The following is an 18947-nucleotide window of genomic DNA, read 5'->3' on the forward strand; positions in this document are numbered from 1 at the left end:
TAAAAACAAACTAGGAAAAAAAAAGCCCTTTGTTCTCATATCTTTGGAGTTTGTTTCAGTATGTATATTATTTTATATAAATATGAAGAGGTGCTTGTATATTGCATCTTTGTGATTCTCTCCTAAGACTATCCTCTTTTGGTCTCACTTGTCTGTGAATATCTAGAATTCTGTGTAATTTGTCTTATCCTAGTGCATTTTAGATCTAACTTCTGCATACCAGGGAGAATGAACGCTGTTTGTCTCTCTGATCGTGGCTTACCTTACTTAATATGATTCATTTTAGTTCCATCCATTTCCCTGCAAATAACATTTTATTCTTTCTAATGTCTATATAAGATTCCATTGTGTATAGGTATCACTTTTTTTTTTTTGGATCCACTCATCTATTGTGGCCCATCTGGGCTGTTTCCATTTTGTGAATACTGCAGCAATGAACATGGATGTGCAGGTGTCTTTATCACATCCTGGCTCATGGTGCTCAAGGTAGATGCCAAGGAATGGCATGGGTTGTAGGGAAGGTCTATGTTTAGTTTTTTGAGGGACCTCCAGACTGCTTTCCAGAGTGGTTGTACTAGTTTACATTCCCACCAGCAGTGCAGTAGGGTTCCTTTTTCCCCACATCTCTGCCAGCATGTGTTGTTAGAATTCAAAATGCTGGCCAATCTACCTGGGGTAAGATGATATCTCAGGGTTCTTTTGCTTTGCATTTCCTTTATGGCCAGAGATGATGAGCATTTCCCTCATGTGTTTCTTTTCCATTCTTACCTCTTTTTGAAGTCTCTTCTTAACTCCCTTGCCAATTTAGTAATTGGTGTACTAAGTTTGGGAGGGTTAGTTTCTTCAACTCCTTGCATATATTGGATATTAGGCCCTTATCTGTTGCATTGCTAGTGAAGACCTTTTCCCAATTGGTTGGCTGTCTTTCTGGTTTAGAAGCTATGTCCTGAGCTGTGCAGAAACTTTTTATTTTAATGCAGGCTTACTTGTGGAGTCTCTCTCCTGTCTGCTGTGCCCAGAGGACTCTATTCAGGAAGTTCCTACCTGTACCTAAAAGCTCTCTCTTACTGGTCTTGCAGTGGTTTCAGAGTTTCAGATCTGACGTTGAGGTCTTTGATCCACTTTGAGTCGATGTTGGTGCATGGTGACAAGCAAGGATCCACTCTTAGTTGTCTGAATATGGCCGCCCAGTTTTCCCAACACCAATTGTTGAAGAGGCTGTTTTTTTCCACTGTATGTCTTTGGCTCCTTTGTCACATATCAGATGACTGTAAGCATGTGGTTTTATTTCTTTACCTTTCCTTTTCTGATCCCCAGGAGGTTTCCCTCGGTGTCCACACGGGAGCTTGTCTTAGTATTGTGGGTGCCTGTGTGCCTTGCACCTTCCACCCGGGTCAGCCCCTGTCAACTCAGGAGTACAAGTGAAGGGCAGCCCGGCTCCCCCACAGCACTCACCTGCTCCCCATCCCTGTGATCTGCCATCTGGGGGGGGGGGGAGGGTGAATAGAATCAGGCTGTGGAGCCCTCACAGGCTCCATGTACACCCTGCTGTTGTCCCTTCTCCTCCAATCCACCCCCCCGCCCCCCCCCCACCCTGGGTAGGAGTGTGGGGGGAGGGGTATGCATGGAGGAGCCAAGTCTAACCACTCACCAACTGCAGGTCATTTTTCATGGTTTCCCCATAGATGCTATGAACAAAACTTTGAGGGTTTTATGTGGATATTGAATTTTCATTTTATCAGCCACTGAACTTCTGGTACTTGCAAGTTAATTTTTAATCAACTGCAACATGTGTCCTTTGCCTTCCCACAGTCAAAAGGTACAAACCCCAGTTTCCTGTGTTCTCGCCAGCATGAGGTGCTATCAGTTTTTGTATTTTTGTTTTTTAACCCAATACTGATGTTTGGACTTGGGGCTCTGCATTGTCTTGGCTCTCTTGCTCACAGCTGCTCTCTACCACTTGAGCTCTGCCTCCAGCCCATCTCTTTGCTGGTTATTTTTGGACTTTTCTAAAAGCCCAGGCTTTGAACCACGACCCTCCAGATCTAGATCTCACTTTCCTGAGTAGCTGAGATTGCAGGTGTTGCCCAGCCTATCTGGCAGTGGTATTGTTACGCATTACCTTTTCTTTCTCCAGAATGTTGTCGACGCTGTTCTGTGTTCTTACCTGCCATTTTTCTATCCCTTTTTTGTTATTGTTGCTGGTCATGGGGCTTGAACTCAGGGCCTGAGCACTGTCCCTGGCTTCCTTTTGCTCAAGGCTAGCACTCTACCACTTGAGCCACAGTGCCACTTCTGGCTTTTTTTTTTTTTTTTATTAACCTTGTGCTAAGGGATCAAAACCATGCATGCTAGGCAAGCACTCTACCACTAAGCCACATTCCTAGCCCCCATTTATTATATTTTAATTACAATAACTCCCTCTTATTGTGCTCTTTTCCCTCATCCATTATTATTATTGTTGTTATTATTAGCTGGTGTCAGGTCCAGGACTTGTGTCAGACAAAAGACTGTAGGTATCCAGCATCTCACCAGCTGGTTACATGACCAGATGTTCTCTAAGTCATTTCGTGAATCTATGGTTTGGGTCTGGTTATATGTCATGTTCTGTGCAGGGAGCATAGCATTCTGTGCACTAAAGTCTAGCAGGGCTTCAGTCCTCTCATTATTGATTTAAAGTTTTAGAATGATTCTGAGGTAGCAACCCCCGAGTCACTGTCTGTTACTAAATTGCTGCTTATTATATTGTCTGCAGAAATGTAGGCTGAATGCACACTCCCCAAAATGCACACTCCCTCCACACATGCCATCGTGGTCAAGGGGTACTTAGGCAGGTGCAGGATTTTGCATGCCTTCTGGCTTGGGTCTCCAGAGATCTCACCTGGCTGGAAACAGGTGTCTATGAAAGCATCCATCTAAGCAGCTATGGACAAAGTTACCTGAGGGACAGGCAGGAGCATGTGTGTGTGAATGCTAATGGGAAAAGGACACTTGAGAATCAGAGGGTAGATCAGTCTGCGAACAAAACAACAGGAGTATCAGGTTTGATGAGGCAAAGTACAGTTCTGTATGTATGTTGGTTGAAGAAATGCTGTTCTTCTGACATGTGTTCTCTAGTTCTTATAAAGGATTTGGTGGACTTTTTTCACTTGAACACCTGTATGCATTGACTTAACAACCAGACTGATCATTTTTGAAAGAAGTAGGGTGTCCTTCAGAAAGCAAGTGTCTGAATCCATGTCAAGGATCAGGGTTCCCATGGACAAGGCCAGCAAAGTGCACAGCCCATCTCGTAGCCCTGATCCCCGCCCAACACCACAGGCTGGCCCAAAGAGCCACAAACACATGGGAGAAAACTGTGTGACTGGAAATTTAATCAGAGCTACCCTGAGCTTTGGTAAAAGCAACTTCTGAGGATTTCTCAGAGGTGCTTGAGACACTCCACTTCCTAGCATTAGAGCTGCTGACTCCTCAAAAGAGGTGACCGGTTTTATTTTTATTTATTTATTTTTTTGGCCAATCCTGGGCCTTGGACTCAGGGCCTGAGCACTGTCCCTGGCTTCTTCCCGCTCAAGGCTAGCACTCTGCCACTTGAGCCACAGCACCGCTTCTGGCCGTTTTCTGTATATGTGGTGCTGGGGAATCGAACCTAGGGCCTCGTGTATCCGAGGCAGGCACTCTTGCCACTAGGCTATATCCCCAGCCCACTGGTTTTATTTTTGAAGTTGAGTTCTTGGGTGTCTAATTGAGTTGGTTAGTTGTTCATTGATTGTTCAATGGTCTCATTGGACAATGTCTGGCTTTGCAGGTAGTTTTCCTTTTTTTTTTTAACTAGGTGGATCCCTGTGTTCTGCAGGGATCTCATGGCCAGTTCAGTAGATGTGAGACTGCAGCACTGTTCTGCTGGTGTAGGGACAGCCACGCGTACAGGGAAGGTCTTGCTACACACCTCCAAGTGTCTCTCTCAAGTCCCATTCCATACCATAGGAGATGTTGCACTTGCTGCACTTACACGTTTTCTCGGCATGCATCTTCATCAAGTGCTGTTTTTACAAGAAAACATTGAGAAAATGGCCAGTCGGGACCTCTGGGACATCGTTCAATTGGACAACAGTTTTCAAATCTTTTCTTACTGGATTTACTAAGCCATCCTGCAGGTGGTGGCTCTTGGCCTGGTACATGCTGAGTGTGGGCTGTTGGACAGGATCTTGCCACAACCATGCATGCCACACAGATGTTGGTTGGCATGGCCTGGGACAGCTCACTCACCAATGGCTGGATCAGCTCTTGTGCAGTGGCACCTTCCCTCCCAGAAGCTGGGACAGCCATGCCACTCACTGAAGGAGCCCCAGACTCTGCCACTGCCTCCCAGGCTGCCCTGATGGCTCCTGATAGTTGGAAGTTCATTAAAGTTTCTGAAGTGAGGAGCTGGTGGCTCACCCCTGTAAAAATCCTAGCCACTCAGGAGACTTGAGATCTGAGGATCATGGTTCAAACCTAGCCTGGGCAGAAAAGTCTGTGAGACTCTTACTTCCTATTACCCATTAGAAAACCGGAAGTAGTGCTGTGTTAGAACGGTAGCCTTGAGCAAAAGCACTTCCAGACAGTGCCCAGGCGCTGAGGTCAAGCCCCACAACCACATTTTTTTTTTTTTTTGCCAGTCCCGGTGCTTGAACTCAGGGCCTGAGCACTGTCCCTGGCTTTTTTTTGCTCAAGGCTAGCACTCTGCCACTTGAGCCACAGCGCCCCTTCTGGCCATTTTTTCTGTATATGTGGTGCTGGGGAATTGAACCCAGGGCTTCATGCATGCTAGGCAAACACTCTAAGCCACACTCCCAGCCCCCACTCCAAAAAAATTTCTTTTAAAGTTTCTGAAGATCAGGTTCCTTGTCCCAAAGTACAAATACCAATGGCAGCAGCAAGGTTAAATTTATAGCTGAGGTATCTCCACCTTCCCTGTTCCCTGATCCAGCTGCTCAGACCAGGCATCCAGAGTCCAGGTATGGAAAGGCCCACAGGTGCCCCAGAAATGGCCAAGAGGAAAATCACAAAATTCATTCTATACCAGGAACCTGTAGCTCACACCCGTACTCCTAGCTACTAAGGAGGATGAGCTCTGAGGAGTGAGGTCCATGGTCAGCCCTGGCACGAAAGTCTGCGCTACTCCTGTCTCATTAACCAGCAAAAAGCCAGAAGTAGAGCTTTGGCTCACGTGGTAGAGAGCCAGCTCTGAGCAGAAATGCCAAGGGGACAGCAATCAATCCTTAGTTCAAGCCCCACCATACACACACACACACACACACACACACACACACACACACACACACACGAGTGGGGAAGAAAAACAAAAAAAAACAAAAAACAAAAAACGCAGTCTAGATGTGGGCCAGGGGCCTAGGCCTCTGCTTTCTTGTTGCCCTTCCCGAGCCCACTTTGCCTTCCCCCGCTGCGGGCTCCGCCGGCTCCACGTCCCTCGCTTCACCCGGCCGCCCACCCGTGACCACGGTGGTTGGCCCACGAAGCTGGTGTGCGGCCTCGGTGTTAGGGTCGGGACACAGCTCTGAGTTGCCCGTGCAGTGAGGACCATGCAGTGCCTCGCGGCTTCCTGCGCCCCGAGTGAGCATTTACTGAGCTCCCCTGCCGGTGGCTGGACCCTCGGGCCAGGCCAGACAAGTGCTGGGGTGCGGGAGGCAGCCCGGCCGCGTGGAGCGGCTTTCCCGTCCCCCCACGGGAGCTGCGGCAGCCCACGGGCCCCTTCCCCAGGCTCCCGCCGCGCCTCGCGGCGAGGGGTGGGCAGCACGTGCGGCTGGGCAAGGCCACGCCCACCACGGGGCCACGCCCCCGCACCGCCGGCGCGCTTGCGTCACCGCCCAGCCGGCTGGATCTGGTTCCAGCCGAGCCCGCGGCCTGACATGCGCAGTGCGCGGGCGCTGCGGCTGGCTGCGGGACGGGAAGGGACAGGACCGGCCGCGGCGGGCGCGTCTGGGGTGCCGGCCTCCTGTCCTGACGACGCCCGCCAGCCCGGGACGCGGAGGTCAGTGTGCCGGCAGGGGGGTGCTGTCCGGTCCGGGTTCGGTCCCGCCCCGCGACGACAGGTGGCCGGAGGCCCTGGCGGCGACGCTGGCGTCCGCATCCCCGGCTCGGGGCCTGGCCTGCTGGGTGATGGCCGTCGGGGAGGCCGCACCTCCGCCGCCGCGGGCCCTCCGGCCCCGGGCAGGTTAACCGCCGGCACCCGGCCGCAAAGCCCCGTCAGTCACGGGCCACTTGGCCCGCGAGTGACCCGGGTACGAGGGGATCGCCTACTCGATGCCGGCCCCTTAGGGCCAGCTTGGTTGGCTGTGCACACTGAGCGGACACACGGGGTGGGCGCCTGTTGGGTGAGGAAAGCCCCACCCCACACGGAGCTGGCCCAGGAAAACCGCACCGACCATCAGCTGACCAGCTCGGCCCGCGTGGAATGAAGCATTTCTTAATTGTGGTTCAGCTGGACCCTCACGGATCCAGGAACGTGTGGTCCCGTCCCCCGCCCCCCCATGGTGCGTTTGTGCAGACCCTTGAACCTGCTGTGTCTGGAGTGCCCAGAGGGCACAAGGGTCCCTGCCAGATGCCCCCTCTAAAGTCTAGGGTGAGGGTGGAGAAGGAAGCAGCCCACAGGGGAGAACATTAAAGTTTGTATTCACAGTGGGGCCCTTTCAGCCTCTGGGAACTGTGGGTCCTGCAGGAAGAACAGAGCCTCAGGCTGCGAGGCTGGCGTGTCCTGGGGCCTAATTTGAAGATCCTGCCATGGGAAGTTGCTTTTTTTCCTTTGAGGGTGGCAACATTCGGAACCCTTCTCCATGGATGCAGTGCACATGTGTTCTCTATGTGCAGCATCTATGCATGGAGTGACTGAACTTATCTAAAACATGTTGTGTGTGCATGTGTGCTGGACCTGGGGCTTGAACTCAGGGCCTGGGGGCTGTCCCTAAGCTTTTTTTTTTTTTTCTTTTTCCCCCTCAATTCTAGTTCTACCACTTGAGGCGGAGCTCCACTTCCCACTTTTTGTTGGTTGTCAATGAGTGTCCTGGACTTTCCTACCTAGGTTGGCTTCTAGTATCCCCCCTCCCCCTTTAAACTTCAGCCTCTTGAATAGCTAGGATTTCAGGCATGAGCCATTATCAGCAACCAGCCTCAGGTTGCAATTTTAATAGCTATGGAAGAAACAGGCTTGGCCCAGGAGCTGGGGTAGCAGAGAATCCTCTGTTAACCTACAGGAGCATTACTGTATGACTTTTGCTTTCCAACCCAGTTAAACTACTTGGGCCAAAAAGCCATATCTGTGATGTCCACATGTGATGCTGGGCTCCAAGCCATTGTGGTTCAGCAGTAGCAAGAGAAGTGGTTTGTCTTGTGAGTCATTAGAGTGAATGCATAAGCCAGGGATATGTCCACCTTCCCACAGCCATGACCAAAATTCTAGGAGGTGTTGAAGTCCGGCAACAAGGGATGGGGCCTTTGCAAGACCAGGGAGGCCAGCTCTGGTCCCTGCTTCCCAGCAGACCTCTCTGGTGATGGCCATGCCAGCTTCTCCCCACAGACTGTGAGATGCTGCAGAGAAGAGGCTGGATTCCAGGTGGGGATCAGAAGGGAGCCATCTTGGGCAGTGTGCTGTGCCAGGCGCTGACCTGACAGAGTGAGGGAGCTGCAAGAGGAGAGGGCCCCAGGGTCAGGATCTTCAATATGCTGTTTTAGGAAGTCCTTCAGCTAGATGTGAGGGAAGCATTGTCCATCTCCACCAGGGGGCAGTGTAGTCCACAAGTGCCAGAGCCACCAGATTCAGGGGCCACGGGTAGTGCACAGGCTTGGTTCTTCCATGAACTGAAAATGTTGCCAGCTTGATCTCTAGGGGCCAGGCCCTCCTGTCCTCCCTCCTCTGCATGTTTTTCTCTCATCTTGGCCTACACAGAAAACTTGTCTGTGAGCCCTCCTCCTCTTTGCCTGGATGGTGGCGTCACCCCAGAGCTGGGTATGAGCCTGAGACCTCCCTCCCGCTTCCCCCACCCTCCCCAGTTTCTCCTCCAGGCCCACATCCCTGCCCTCCTCCTGCTTCCTCGTTCCACTGTTGTCTGCTGCGTTCTTAGTAGACATCCAAGCCCACCCTGCCTCGTGCTGTCCCTCGTTCCCACCTGGAGTTCCATGCAACGGGGATGGGGTCTCACATACCTCAAGTGCCAGCACAGGTGATGTGCCCTTAGCTACTGCGGCACTGGGCCTCTGGCACCAGCTGAACTGCAGTAGACCAGTGCTGCTGCTTCTGGCTTGTGAGGAAATGAGACAAGGTGATGGGCTGTAGTGGTCCTTTCAGTGGTATCTCTACTTCTGCCACCCACTCTTCTCTGTCCTCCTCCAGGACTGGACATCTCTAATCCTAGCTACTCAGAAGGCTGAGATCTAGAGGGTTACAGTATAAAGCCAGCCTGGGCAGAAAAGTCCAAGATTCTGTTTCCAGAAGAAGTAACCAGCTTTAAGCCTAGCTGAAGACATGGTTCAAGTGGTAGAATGCCAACCAAGCTAAATTAGGTGTCAGCCTCTGGGTTCAAACCCACCCCCCCAGTACAGTCCAAATACATAACTATTCCCCAGGATGAGGCAGGCTGTGTTGTGGCATTGGACTTGTGTGAGCTGACAGTGTGGACTACATAAAAGCAGCAGCTTGCAGAGACTCCAAAGCGTTGTGTCTAGAAATGATCTCAGGTGGGGAGAGGCCTTGCTTCCCAGGCCTTGGGGTCCTTTGCAGTTGGGGACACTCACTGTCCTCAGTGCCACCTCCCAGGCGCAGGGCCTCAGGTCTCACGCCATGATGGAGAGCGCAGATATCAGGGGGACTCTGCTAGTCACCCCATTGCCACAGGCCCCTGAGCGACAGCAGAGCTCAGACAGAGCGCCCCTGCACGGCGTTGATGGGGTGGCCGCCCTCCCTGTCCTCCAGGAGCTCACGTATGCCTGCCTGTGAGCGCCTCGATGACAGAGCCGGCGTCCGCCCAGCATCTGCCCTCTCCCTGCCCTGCTGAGACTCAGACTGCCCTGTCCTCAAGCAAAGCAGCATCTCCACTGGGCTGCTGCCGTCATTCCGCTTCCATCAGGACACAAAGTAGGAGAGTTTCCCTCCGTTGGCAGCAGAGAGGGATGAGCCAAAGCCATCGTGTCACAGCCAGGTGCTGAATGGGGAGCAGGAGAGTTGCCTTCCAAGAATTTAGGAATGTGTGTGCCATGTAATTGGACCAGCCGAACCTATCATGTGTCTTGTGGAGAGAACTTGTGCTGGGTATGATGGCACACTCCTGTGGTCCCAGCTACAAGGGTGACAGAGGTAGTCATATCATGGTTCCAGGACAGCCTGCAAAAGTGACATTTAACTTAAAGACTAAACTCCAAAGGACTACGTGGCTCAATTGTAAAGCAAGTACAAGGACCTAGGTAATGAATATAGGTTTTTTTGGGGGGGACAATGTCACCTCCACCATTTTTCTCCAGTTTCCCCCTCCCATCCCTGCCCACAAGTTGCACAGTTCATTTTCTACATAGTATGTACTGAATGCCATGACTGCACTAATCCCTGTCATTTACACACATATGTATACACACACACATATACATTTCCTAGGGCTTGAACTCAGGGTCTGGGTTCTGTCCCCAAGCTTTTGCTCAAGCTAGCACTCTACTACTTGAGCCATAGCCACTTTTTGGCTTTTCTGAGTGTTTTAATGAAGATGAGAGTCTCACAGACTTTCCTGCCCAAGCTTGAACCACAATCCTCAGATCTCAGCCACTTGAGTAGCAAGGATTACAGATGAGAGCCGCCAGCACCAGCTTTTTCTGTTTTTGAAAAACCTTGTGGCCCAAGTCAGGGCACTTTGCTCACACCATGGACAGATCCTGTGGGAGGAGCTGGGCCAGCCCCAGGTCCTTGAATGCTGCCTCCCACATCCACCTGTGCTAGATTTCACTCAATAAAAAGCTGATTTTGAAAACACTCCCTCTTGTTCAGAAAAATATTTTCATGAAAAGAAAAACAGTGTTACAACTGTGTTGCCTTCTTGATGCCACTCAGTCCTGTGAAGACCTTGAGCTCAGGCTGAGTCTGAGGAGATGGAGGGAAAGGGGGTGCGTCTTCTGGGGACAGCTTGGGGAAGCAAGCAGGCTGTGTCCCAGGCTCCAGACCCCGGCTACAACTGCCTGGGCAGAGAGCCAACTTCTTCCCTCACACTGGCCATCGCCTGGGTAGCTTTGATGCCTGCCGGATTTGTCCGCACTCCATGGAAGGGTAGCATCTGAGACCACCAGAGGCTTTGAGGGCACCATTTGGTGAGAGATAGGCAGGGCCTGGCACTGTACTCTGTCCTTGTAAGTGGCCAGGTGAGTGGCTTTTCTGTGCCCCCTGATTCGCAGCTGCCCTGTGCTCAAAGATGAGGCCGGGGACTAGGAGAGAGTCGTGTCCCTGGAACTTCAGTCTTCACACCAGGCTCTGCGGCCTCTCAGGAAGTAAAGCGGCCTCAGCATAGCCCCTAGGTGGGATCTGATGACAGGGATTGCTCACACACCGGTTCTTGGGTCACTGGTTCTACGGGGTTATTGTCTCGCTGGGTGGTGCCCAGTGAGGAGAGGGCAAGCAAGGTAGGCTAAGCCCAGTGGGCTCTTGAGAGCATTGCTTCGGCCTAGATGACTGACTCTGAGAGCTGTGCTGTAGTCCTGGCTCCGTCCTTAAGAAATTTGTTACAGCACCAAAGTGGCTAATGCCAAGTAATGAGCCTTTTATTTGTGTGAGTGTGTGTGTGTGTGTGCCAGGGGTTGAGCCCAGGGCCTTGTGCATGCCACACCTATGTGCTAGGTAAGCACACCCTCTCAGCTGCACACCCCCCCCCAGCCTTCCAAGTGCTAGGATTGTAGGCATGACCACAATGCCCAGTTTAAAGGTCTCTGTGGGTAGGGACTGGGCAGTAAGGTAGGCCAAACCTTAGCCTTCTTCTGACCCCCAAAACTGTAGCTGACAAGTTTAGTCCTGAAGGATTGACCCCTACCCTATTATCCCAGGTGCATATGGATGTCCGGCAGAACCCCAGGTAGGCAGGGCAGTCCAACCTAAGCGTGACTGTAAACATCCCAGTGTGGGCCTAACCTGTAGGGAATTCTGAGGCCGAGGTGTGAGAGCAGGAAAGGGTTAAGAGGTTGGAATGCCAGAAGGCTGAGAACTGGGCCCTGAGAAGGTCAAACAGTCAAGGCAAGACAGATGTAGAGCTGTTTGAACATTAAAAAGCTTGAGACCTTGGATAAGGGAGTCGCTTATCACTATGTGTGCATATCCTATTTTCTGCCCTCACCTGCAGCCACCTCCCCTATACGGAACTAAAGTAACCTCTTTCTCCTTGCTCAGACTCCATGAAAACCTAACTCCAACCCCACCACCAGTGGGGAGGTTTGTTCCCTTCACTGTGCCTCAATAAACAGTCATCACCTGTGAGATGGAGAGCCTGGCCTCTTCCTTTCCTTTCTCCTCCATTTTCCTAACAAGTTCTACATGTGAGCAAGAGGGCACAGGAAGACTCCTCCCAGAGTCCTGTGGCTCCTTGCTGTTGGAGTCCGGAGCAGGATTGTACGAAGGGCACAACTTCCTCTGAGAGGAATAGAAGCCTAACCTCTCCTTCCTTGGCCCCGGGGCAGGACACCCAAAGGCCATCTGAGCCTGCCTCCACCTGCCCTCCCACCAGGCTGTCCTTAGGAGGTGGTCAGCCATGGTAGCGGCTTCCTGAGCATGGGGCCCTCAAAGGAGAGAGCTCCGCCTCAGTCCTGGGGCCTGGTGTGATGCCAACAGATGGGATACTGACCAGTCAAGGACCTCAGGAGGCTTGGCACTCCAGGTGGGAGAAAGTGTCCACTGGGCCGCCCTGTGGCCCTTGGGTGGAGCCAGTGGCCAGGCAGGGGGTGCCCCACCCCAGGACAGCACAAGCTGTGCCAAAATTCTGCCTCATGTCTCAGGTTTTTCATTCTGCTGGTGATGCCTAAGCAAGTGAGGCAAGGGCAGTCGGTTGCTGTGTGCACGGCAGACCGGGAGGACAGACACCACCATGTGGTAAGAGGAGCGGTGGGCCAGGCTTGCCCTGCTGGTTGCCACCGCCTCAGCCTCTTGAGCCACCTTAGGAATCCCCACTGCCCGGTCCCTGTCAAGCAGGAAGCACAGGCTTGCTGAGTTGGCGTCTGCCCTCCAGGACCCTCTTGTCTGCCCTGTGCTGGTGACCATCCAGTCCTAGCAGCCTGAATCTAAGACATGAGACAGGACCGTGTACACCAGTTTCAGGTCCTGGGGAAAAGGGTCAGAGTTCCTTTCTAGACTTGGTACTGCTCCCTGTGGGGCCATGACTTGTCATGGGCCCACTGTGGGCCCAAACCCCAGGAGTCCTATGTTAGGTCTGACTATTCACTTCCTTATGCCAAATAAAGAGACTTGGTAAAGGGCAGAGAAAGATTTACTCCATGGCAGCTACAGGTGAACAGCACTTCATTACCTCTTCAGTGTCTTCAGAGGTGTAGACATTGGCTTCAGGTTAAATAGGGAGACCTGGGAGCAAGATGAGAAAGGCAAGCCGAGTTAACACAGTCCCGGGTCACAGGTATGTGGCCTGGCTGGCCATCGGCTCATCTGTGACTCGGGAGGCCCAGCAGGTGGTCTGAGGCTTGAGCTGCTCTCTTGAAGGTGCTGAGAAGATGGGCTTCCCTGTCTGGGGGGCAGTTTGCCTTTAGTTCTTCCTGGAGCCCCAGGTGGTTGTCAAGTGCCTGCAGCCGGGAATGGCTCTGATCACAGGGCACGGATGCAGGGGAAGGGAGCAGGGAGCTAGCTTTTAGTTTATTCACAGGCCCAACAAAAGCAACTTTTAACTTGCCCTCCCCCCCCCTTTTTTTTTGCCAGTCATGGGCCTTGAACTCAGGGCCTAATAAGCACTGTCCCTGGCTTCTCTTTGCTCAAGGCTAGCACTCTGCCACTTGAGCCCCAGCGCCACTTCTGGCCTTTTCTATATATGTGGTGCTGAGGATCGAACCCAGGCCTTCATGGATACGGGGCAAGCACTCTTGCCACTAGGCCATATTCCCAGCCCCCTAGCTCTCCCACTTTTATCAGGCCCTCCAATAGGACACCAAGTGGTAACCAATAACGGTGGGCACCACGCTAGCACGTAGGTGAAGTGGAACTCCACGGCACCCAGGGCTCAGAGCCCTGCACTCTGGGTCCCTAGAGCTGTGTCCAGCACTGACTCGAGTGAACTGTGCCCATCTTTGAGTATCCACACGCTCTCACAGAAGTCTCCTGGCTGTAGAGACACTGAGCCCCACTGCAGAGGCTGAGGCCTCTGGTAGGAAGAATGCTTCCCCTAGGCACCTACCCCACGGGCACTCAGTAGGCACTGCCCAGCCAATGCCCCGGGCCAACCCCCCTGCCTGCATCTTCCCATTGGGAGCCCTCGTGGGTTTCCATGTGTGCCAGGAAGGCCCTGGGGGAGTTCCCTCACCTGGGCAGTGTGGCTGGTGGGGCACCTTCACATCCACTCTGAGAGGAGAGAGTGCTGTTCTACTCCAGCGAGCTCTGGGGGAGGCAGTAGCCCTTCATCTGCCTCCAGTCACTGCCTTGGGCTCCGGGCGACCTTTGGTATCTAAGTGCCGAAGGATGGTCTACTGAGGCCAGAGCATGCTGTCCTCCCCACCCACCCCTCCTCAGTCCTGGGCACCCCTCAAGCCCCAGGCTTCACAACGGCCGGATTTCAGCCAGGGCCTGACACCTCTGATTAGATCCAAAACAAACGATCGCCACACCAAGACCTTGGACAGGACCCATGGTGGTGGGGCACATGTGGCACATCCTGCGCTCTGAGAGGGCGTGCCCTGTGTGTACACCAGGACACAACATCTGAGGAGAAAGTGCTGCAGGAAGCCCACACCAAGCACCAGCACAAAGCACCGCCTGCCACGCAGGTGGTCCACCATGAGCCTTGTGACGCTGAGCTACTGCTGGCCTGGCCATGAGGAGGAGGCTGTGCCTGCGCTATAAGGGCCATTTGCTCTGAGAGTCCTGTGGCTCCTGCCCGCTTAAACCACCTGGGCCTGCAACAGCTGTCACCTCCTTCGTGTGTGTGTGTGTGTGTGTGTGTGTGTGTGTGTGTGTGTGTGTGTGTGTGTACATGTACGTATACCAGTACTGAGGCTTGAACTCGGGGCCTGGATGCTGTCCTTTAGCTTTTTCATTCAAGGCTGCTCTACCACTTGAGCCCCAGCTCCACTTCTGGCTTTTGGGTAGTTGATTGGCGATAAGAGCTGGCTTTCAACTGCAGTCCTCAGATCTCAGCCTTCTGAGGAGCAAGGGTAACACATAAGGCATCCGGCCTACGTCACTTCCCACAGCACTGCATGCAGTCTTGTGGCGCCTCTTGGTGTGGAGCACTGGGGAGAGGGAGCACAGGTGTCCACGGGCCCATGGAGTATCAAGAGGCCTGAGTTACCCCAGCTGCCCCAGGAGCAGTAAATCACACCCCCTCTGGTAGTGGGGGCGCTGGAGAGCAGCTCTTAGCAGGTGCAGTGTGCTGGGGCGAATGATCTGTGAGGGGCTCTCTGCAGGGAGGAGGGAGCCCTCCTTGCTTCATGTTGTGTTTGGTTTGGTTTGGTTTGGTTTCTTGCCAGTCCTAGAGCTTGAACTCAGGGCCTGGGCACTGTCCCTGAGCTTTTTGCTCAAGGCTAGTGTTCAACCACATGAGCCACAGCGCCACGTCTGGCTTTTTCTGTCTGTTACTGAGGACTCAAAGCTTCATGCATGCTAGGCAAGCACTCTACCCCTAAGCCACAGTCCAACCCATTTGCCTTGCTTTGTCAGATGAGGCTCTGAGAACCTTTACACACAGGTAGGGGTGCACCCTTCCTGGAAGGGTTGGATTGGTGCGTGCCAGGCTCCTCACCCACAGCCCACGTCATTTCCAGGCTCTTAGTTGTGTCAGAGTAAACACATGGTTCTGCTTTTTCCAGGAAAGCTGAGTGTATGCTACTGGCAGCATCTCCACCATGTCCCCTGATCAGAAAGCCCTTGCTCCACTTGGCACTCTCCAGCACCTGTTGGCTCTTGTGTACTCTGGGGGGGAAGGGTGTCCCTCAAACAGTGTGGCTGTAAGCTCTGCTTGAGGAGCGAAACCTTGGCAGGAAGGACCACACACCAGGCTCCTTCCCCCAGACCAGGCAGGGTGGCAGCCAACAGGCTGTGCTGCCCCGGATTGCTGGCCACATGGGGTTTGGGGTGGGGGGGTGGAATTTGTTTTGGCTTTGTTATTTTTCCTTTTAGGGGAGTGCAGGAAGGGAAGGGGGAAGAGGGAACAAATGCAACCGTGCTATCCAGTAGACACTAGGTGGAAAATGGGAGGAGAAAACGGAGAAAGCAAACAAAATGGTCCAAAAAAGAAATGTACTCATCAGACATCTGAAATGGCAACGCTGCCGTGCAACATCTTAATACTCACAATCAAATTGTATTTAAGGAAGAGAGAGAGAAAAAGATTGCTGCCTTCTGGTGGCCATGCGGGGACAGCACAGGGCTGATGTACAAGAAGGTCCTGGACAGACTAGACACAAACCTGGTGCCTACAGTGCTCCTTGGCGAGCCACCACCCCACCACCTCTGCGGGAGGGTGGGAGACGGGGCAGGGAGTGTTACCATGACGGGTGTGTGCAGGGGTCACTTAGCTCAGCACATGTCCAGTCCAGCCCAGCCCAGCCCTGCGCCTCCCATGGCTCTTGCTCATTGTCATCTCATGTCACCTCCGTTACAGCATAGGCTCAGCTGACACGTCACCTGCAGGGACGAGGCTGGGCCTCGGGTGGAGCCTCTGCCCTGCATGTGAGGGGGACCTGGCACACGCCGTCCCTGCAGCCACGGCTACCCCGGGCCTGACCAGTGCTGTCCTTGGCTTGCAGGGAGCAGCTGCGAGCAGGGTGCCGGATGCAGATCCTGAGCTGTCCCCCGAGGAGAGGAGGGTCCTGGAGAGGAAGCTGAAGAAGGAACGGAAGAAGGAGGAGAAGAAGCGGCTGCGCGAGGTGGGCCTTGCCACTGTGCAGGCCCCGCCGCCGGCCAAGCGCTCAGGTGCGGAGCTGGCCCTGGATTACCTCCATGGGTAAGTGCTGTCATGTGGTGGTTATAGGGCATCCTACCCCTGCCGGGGCTCTTGCCTGGGTGCCAGCTACCCCAGGACCGTCTCTCAGCCTGCCTGAGACCACTACTGTCACCTTCACCCATCGGCCATCACCGAGTCCTTCCTGTCCTGTGGCCACAGTTGCCCAGCCCTGCATACAGGCACCTGGGGTGACCACCGGGCCACACTGGCAGCCAGGTCAGGCCTCACTTACCCTGTATCTAGAAATCTCTTTCCAGGCAAACCTGATCAGAGCTCCCTGTGGCCTGTGGGGCTAGAGGGACTGGGTGCTTCAAGGTGACTGAGGTGTCCATACCGCTCAGGAAGAGCCTTCCCTTCCCAGCAGCCCATGTGGCGGCACTCAGCAGCTTCCAGGCACAAAGGCATGGCCATGTCCTCAGCCTTGGGCAGAGAGGGCTGTCGGCTGGGGAGGCTGCGTTCTGCCTACAGGCAGGAGAATGTCCCCGTGGCAGCCCCCTGAGCCTCTGGGTTCCGTCCTGCACCCCTCTTCCCTCCCCAGTCTGTGCATCCTGGGATCCATGCATGAAGGTTTCTGGGGTGGGGGCTATGTGGCTGACCGGGGTGTCCAGAGCCCTCAGGAGCTGGTGTGCTTTGAGGGTGACCTGGAAAAAGTGTTGCTGGGCCTGAAGTGCCAGCGAAATGTGGGAGCAGGCAGAATTCCTGCTCACAGGCCCAGAGGCCAGAGCAAGCCTAAAGAACCCATCAGAAGCTCAGCTCAGGGCATCCGGGCCTCAGAGCCACATGCTGTGTGGCTGGTGCTGCCCTCATAGGACAGGAGCAGCCTTGGTTCTGGGAGGGCTGAGCCTGGTGCTGGCTGCACCTGTCTTTACCCTCCCTGGGGTGTTGACACATCCTCATCTTCCTCCAAAGCTGCAGGGGCTCCAGCCCCCAATCCTGTGGAGCCTCTACCTGTATCCCAGAGATGGGCCAGGTTCGGCCCCACTGTGCCGAGCTGGGCACCACCACCTTCCAGAGCTGGGCCTCGGTACCTGCCCCGCGCGACTGGAACACAAGTCCAGAGGAAGGTTCCAATGATAGAATATTCTAGATGACAACCAGCCAGGTGCTATTAGAGGACAGACAGTAGCCGATTTCAAGTGGGGAAATTTATTCTAAAGGACAGCTGGAGCCTGGTGCAGTGGTACAGGTCCTTAACCCCGGCTACTTAGGGGACTGAGGTTGGAGGGATCAAGGCTCACAGCCAGAAAGACTCCATCCATCTCAACAAATAAGTCAGGTTTGCAGCATGGGTCTGTGATTCCAGCTACATACATGGAAGGCTGGAGGTAGGAAGATCACAGTCTGAGGTTGGCCATCAGCCAGAAAATAAAGCAAAAAAGGGCTGAGATCCTGACTGTGGTGGTAGAGCACCTGTGAGCGTGAGGTAGGGAAGTGTGGCTGAAGGCCCACCCCTTTTTCCTAGGATCATCAGTGAGGGGCCTGACACAGGTTGTTTAGTCTCTCGCTCAGAGGCCTGGATCCCTGTGGGCAGTGGTGGCTTCCTGGAGCCCCTCAGAGACCTGCCTAGGCACCACTCTGCCTGCCACCCTGTCTGGCCAGCCTTGTATCCAGGGCCCTCTCCTTCCCCTCTCACCATCCCCCACGGCCCTCACCCTCTTAATCCAGCATGCCGTGCCTGCCCACCCTCACTCCCTCCCCCCAGCTGCTCTCCAGAGGCAGGGCCCTTCCCCATTACCCACCTCTCTTCCCCAAGCTCCTTTCCCAGTCTGGCTCAGCAGCCCCTGCGGGGCCGGCCACACAGGCAGGTGGCACCAGGCATTTAGACCTGACACCAAGGTCGATTCAGGCTGTAACCCAGGCCCACCTCAGGGCCGATCCAGGTAGATGTTTCTTGGCTCTGTCCCCATGTCAGCAGGGAAGCTGGGGCGGCAGAGCAGCCCTCCTCCTCACTGTCCACACAAGATCCAGAGGCTCTGTGGGCGCTGCTCCCACTTAAAGGGCACAAGGAAGGAGGAGGGAGGAAGGCCAGGTGCCTCACCCTCCATAGACGCTGCTCCAGGGGTGATGGCACAGGAGACCTGGGTTCTCACTGTGGCTCCAGATGTGGGCACTGCAGAGGGCTGGGGGCCCCACGTGAGCATGCCGAGGTGGCCCCCAGCCTGAGCCAGACCTGCCCCGTAGTCCCCTCGGGTGGGGGGAGGGGTCCCATGCCGTGCATAGCCCCTGGGGTCTTTGTCCAGTCTGAGATCAGCCCCGCTCCCCCAGGTGGGCCCAGAAGGACAAGAGCTGGCGATTCCAGAAGACGAGGCAGACCTGGCTGCTGCTGCACATGTACGACAGGGACAAGGTGCGTGCTCTGTGGCCGTGGGCGTGTCTCTCGTCTCCCAGGGAGCCAGGGTGCTCTGTGGCCGCAGCAGGGAGGGACTGCCATGGAGGTCCTGTGTGGTTTGGAGCCAAGTCTTTCCATGTCGGACACACCAGGACCCTGCTCCCAGCGCTCAGCCCAGGCACACGCACACACCAGCCTCGGGGCACCTGCTTGCGCCCACATGCAGAGCGCCTGCTCCACGGATTGAGATGGAGAGTTTTGTTGTTGTTTTATGTTAGTACTGTGACTTGAACTCAGGGCTCGGGCACTGTCCCTTAGCTTTAATGGTCAGGGCTAGCACTCTACTACTTGAGCCACAGCTGTACTTCCAGCCTTTTGGTAGTTAATTAGAGATAAGAGCCTCACTGATTTTCCTGCCTGGATTGGCTCTCAGCTCTCAGCCT

The 18947-nt window shown here is 54.2% G+C and overlaps 1 protein-coding gene and 1 pseudogene across 1 annotated transcript in view; one reads left to right on the top strand and one right to left on the bottom strand.

Moving 5' to 3' along the window:
* The window catches only part of C1H7orf50 (chromosome 1 C7orf50 homolog), a 99939-nt gene that overhangs the window by 80246 nt on the left and 746 nt on the right, over nt 1–18947 (top strand). Inside the window, exons 3-4 of the mRNA XM_048330561.1 lie at nt 15979–16175; nt 18441–18522. Of these exons, the coding sequence (XP_048186518.1) occupies nt 15979–16175; nt 18441–18522 (279 nt within the window). The remainder of the gene's footprint in view (nt 1–15978; nt 16176–18440; nt 18523–18947) is intronic.
* On the bottom strand, nt 2471–4329 carry LOC125356543 (annotated as a pseudogene).

Source organism: Perognathus longimembris, chromosome 1, assembly GCF_023159225.1.
Source record: "Perognathus longimembris pacificus isolate PPM17 chromosome 1, ASM2315922v1, whole genome shotgun sequence".
Lineage (NCBI taxonomy): Eukaryota > Metazoa > Chordata > Mammalia > Rodentia > Heteromyidae > Perognathus > Perognathus longimembris.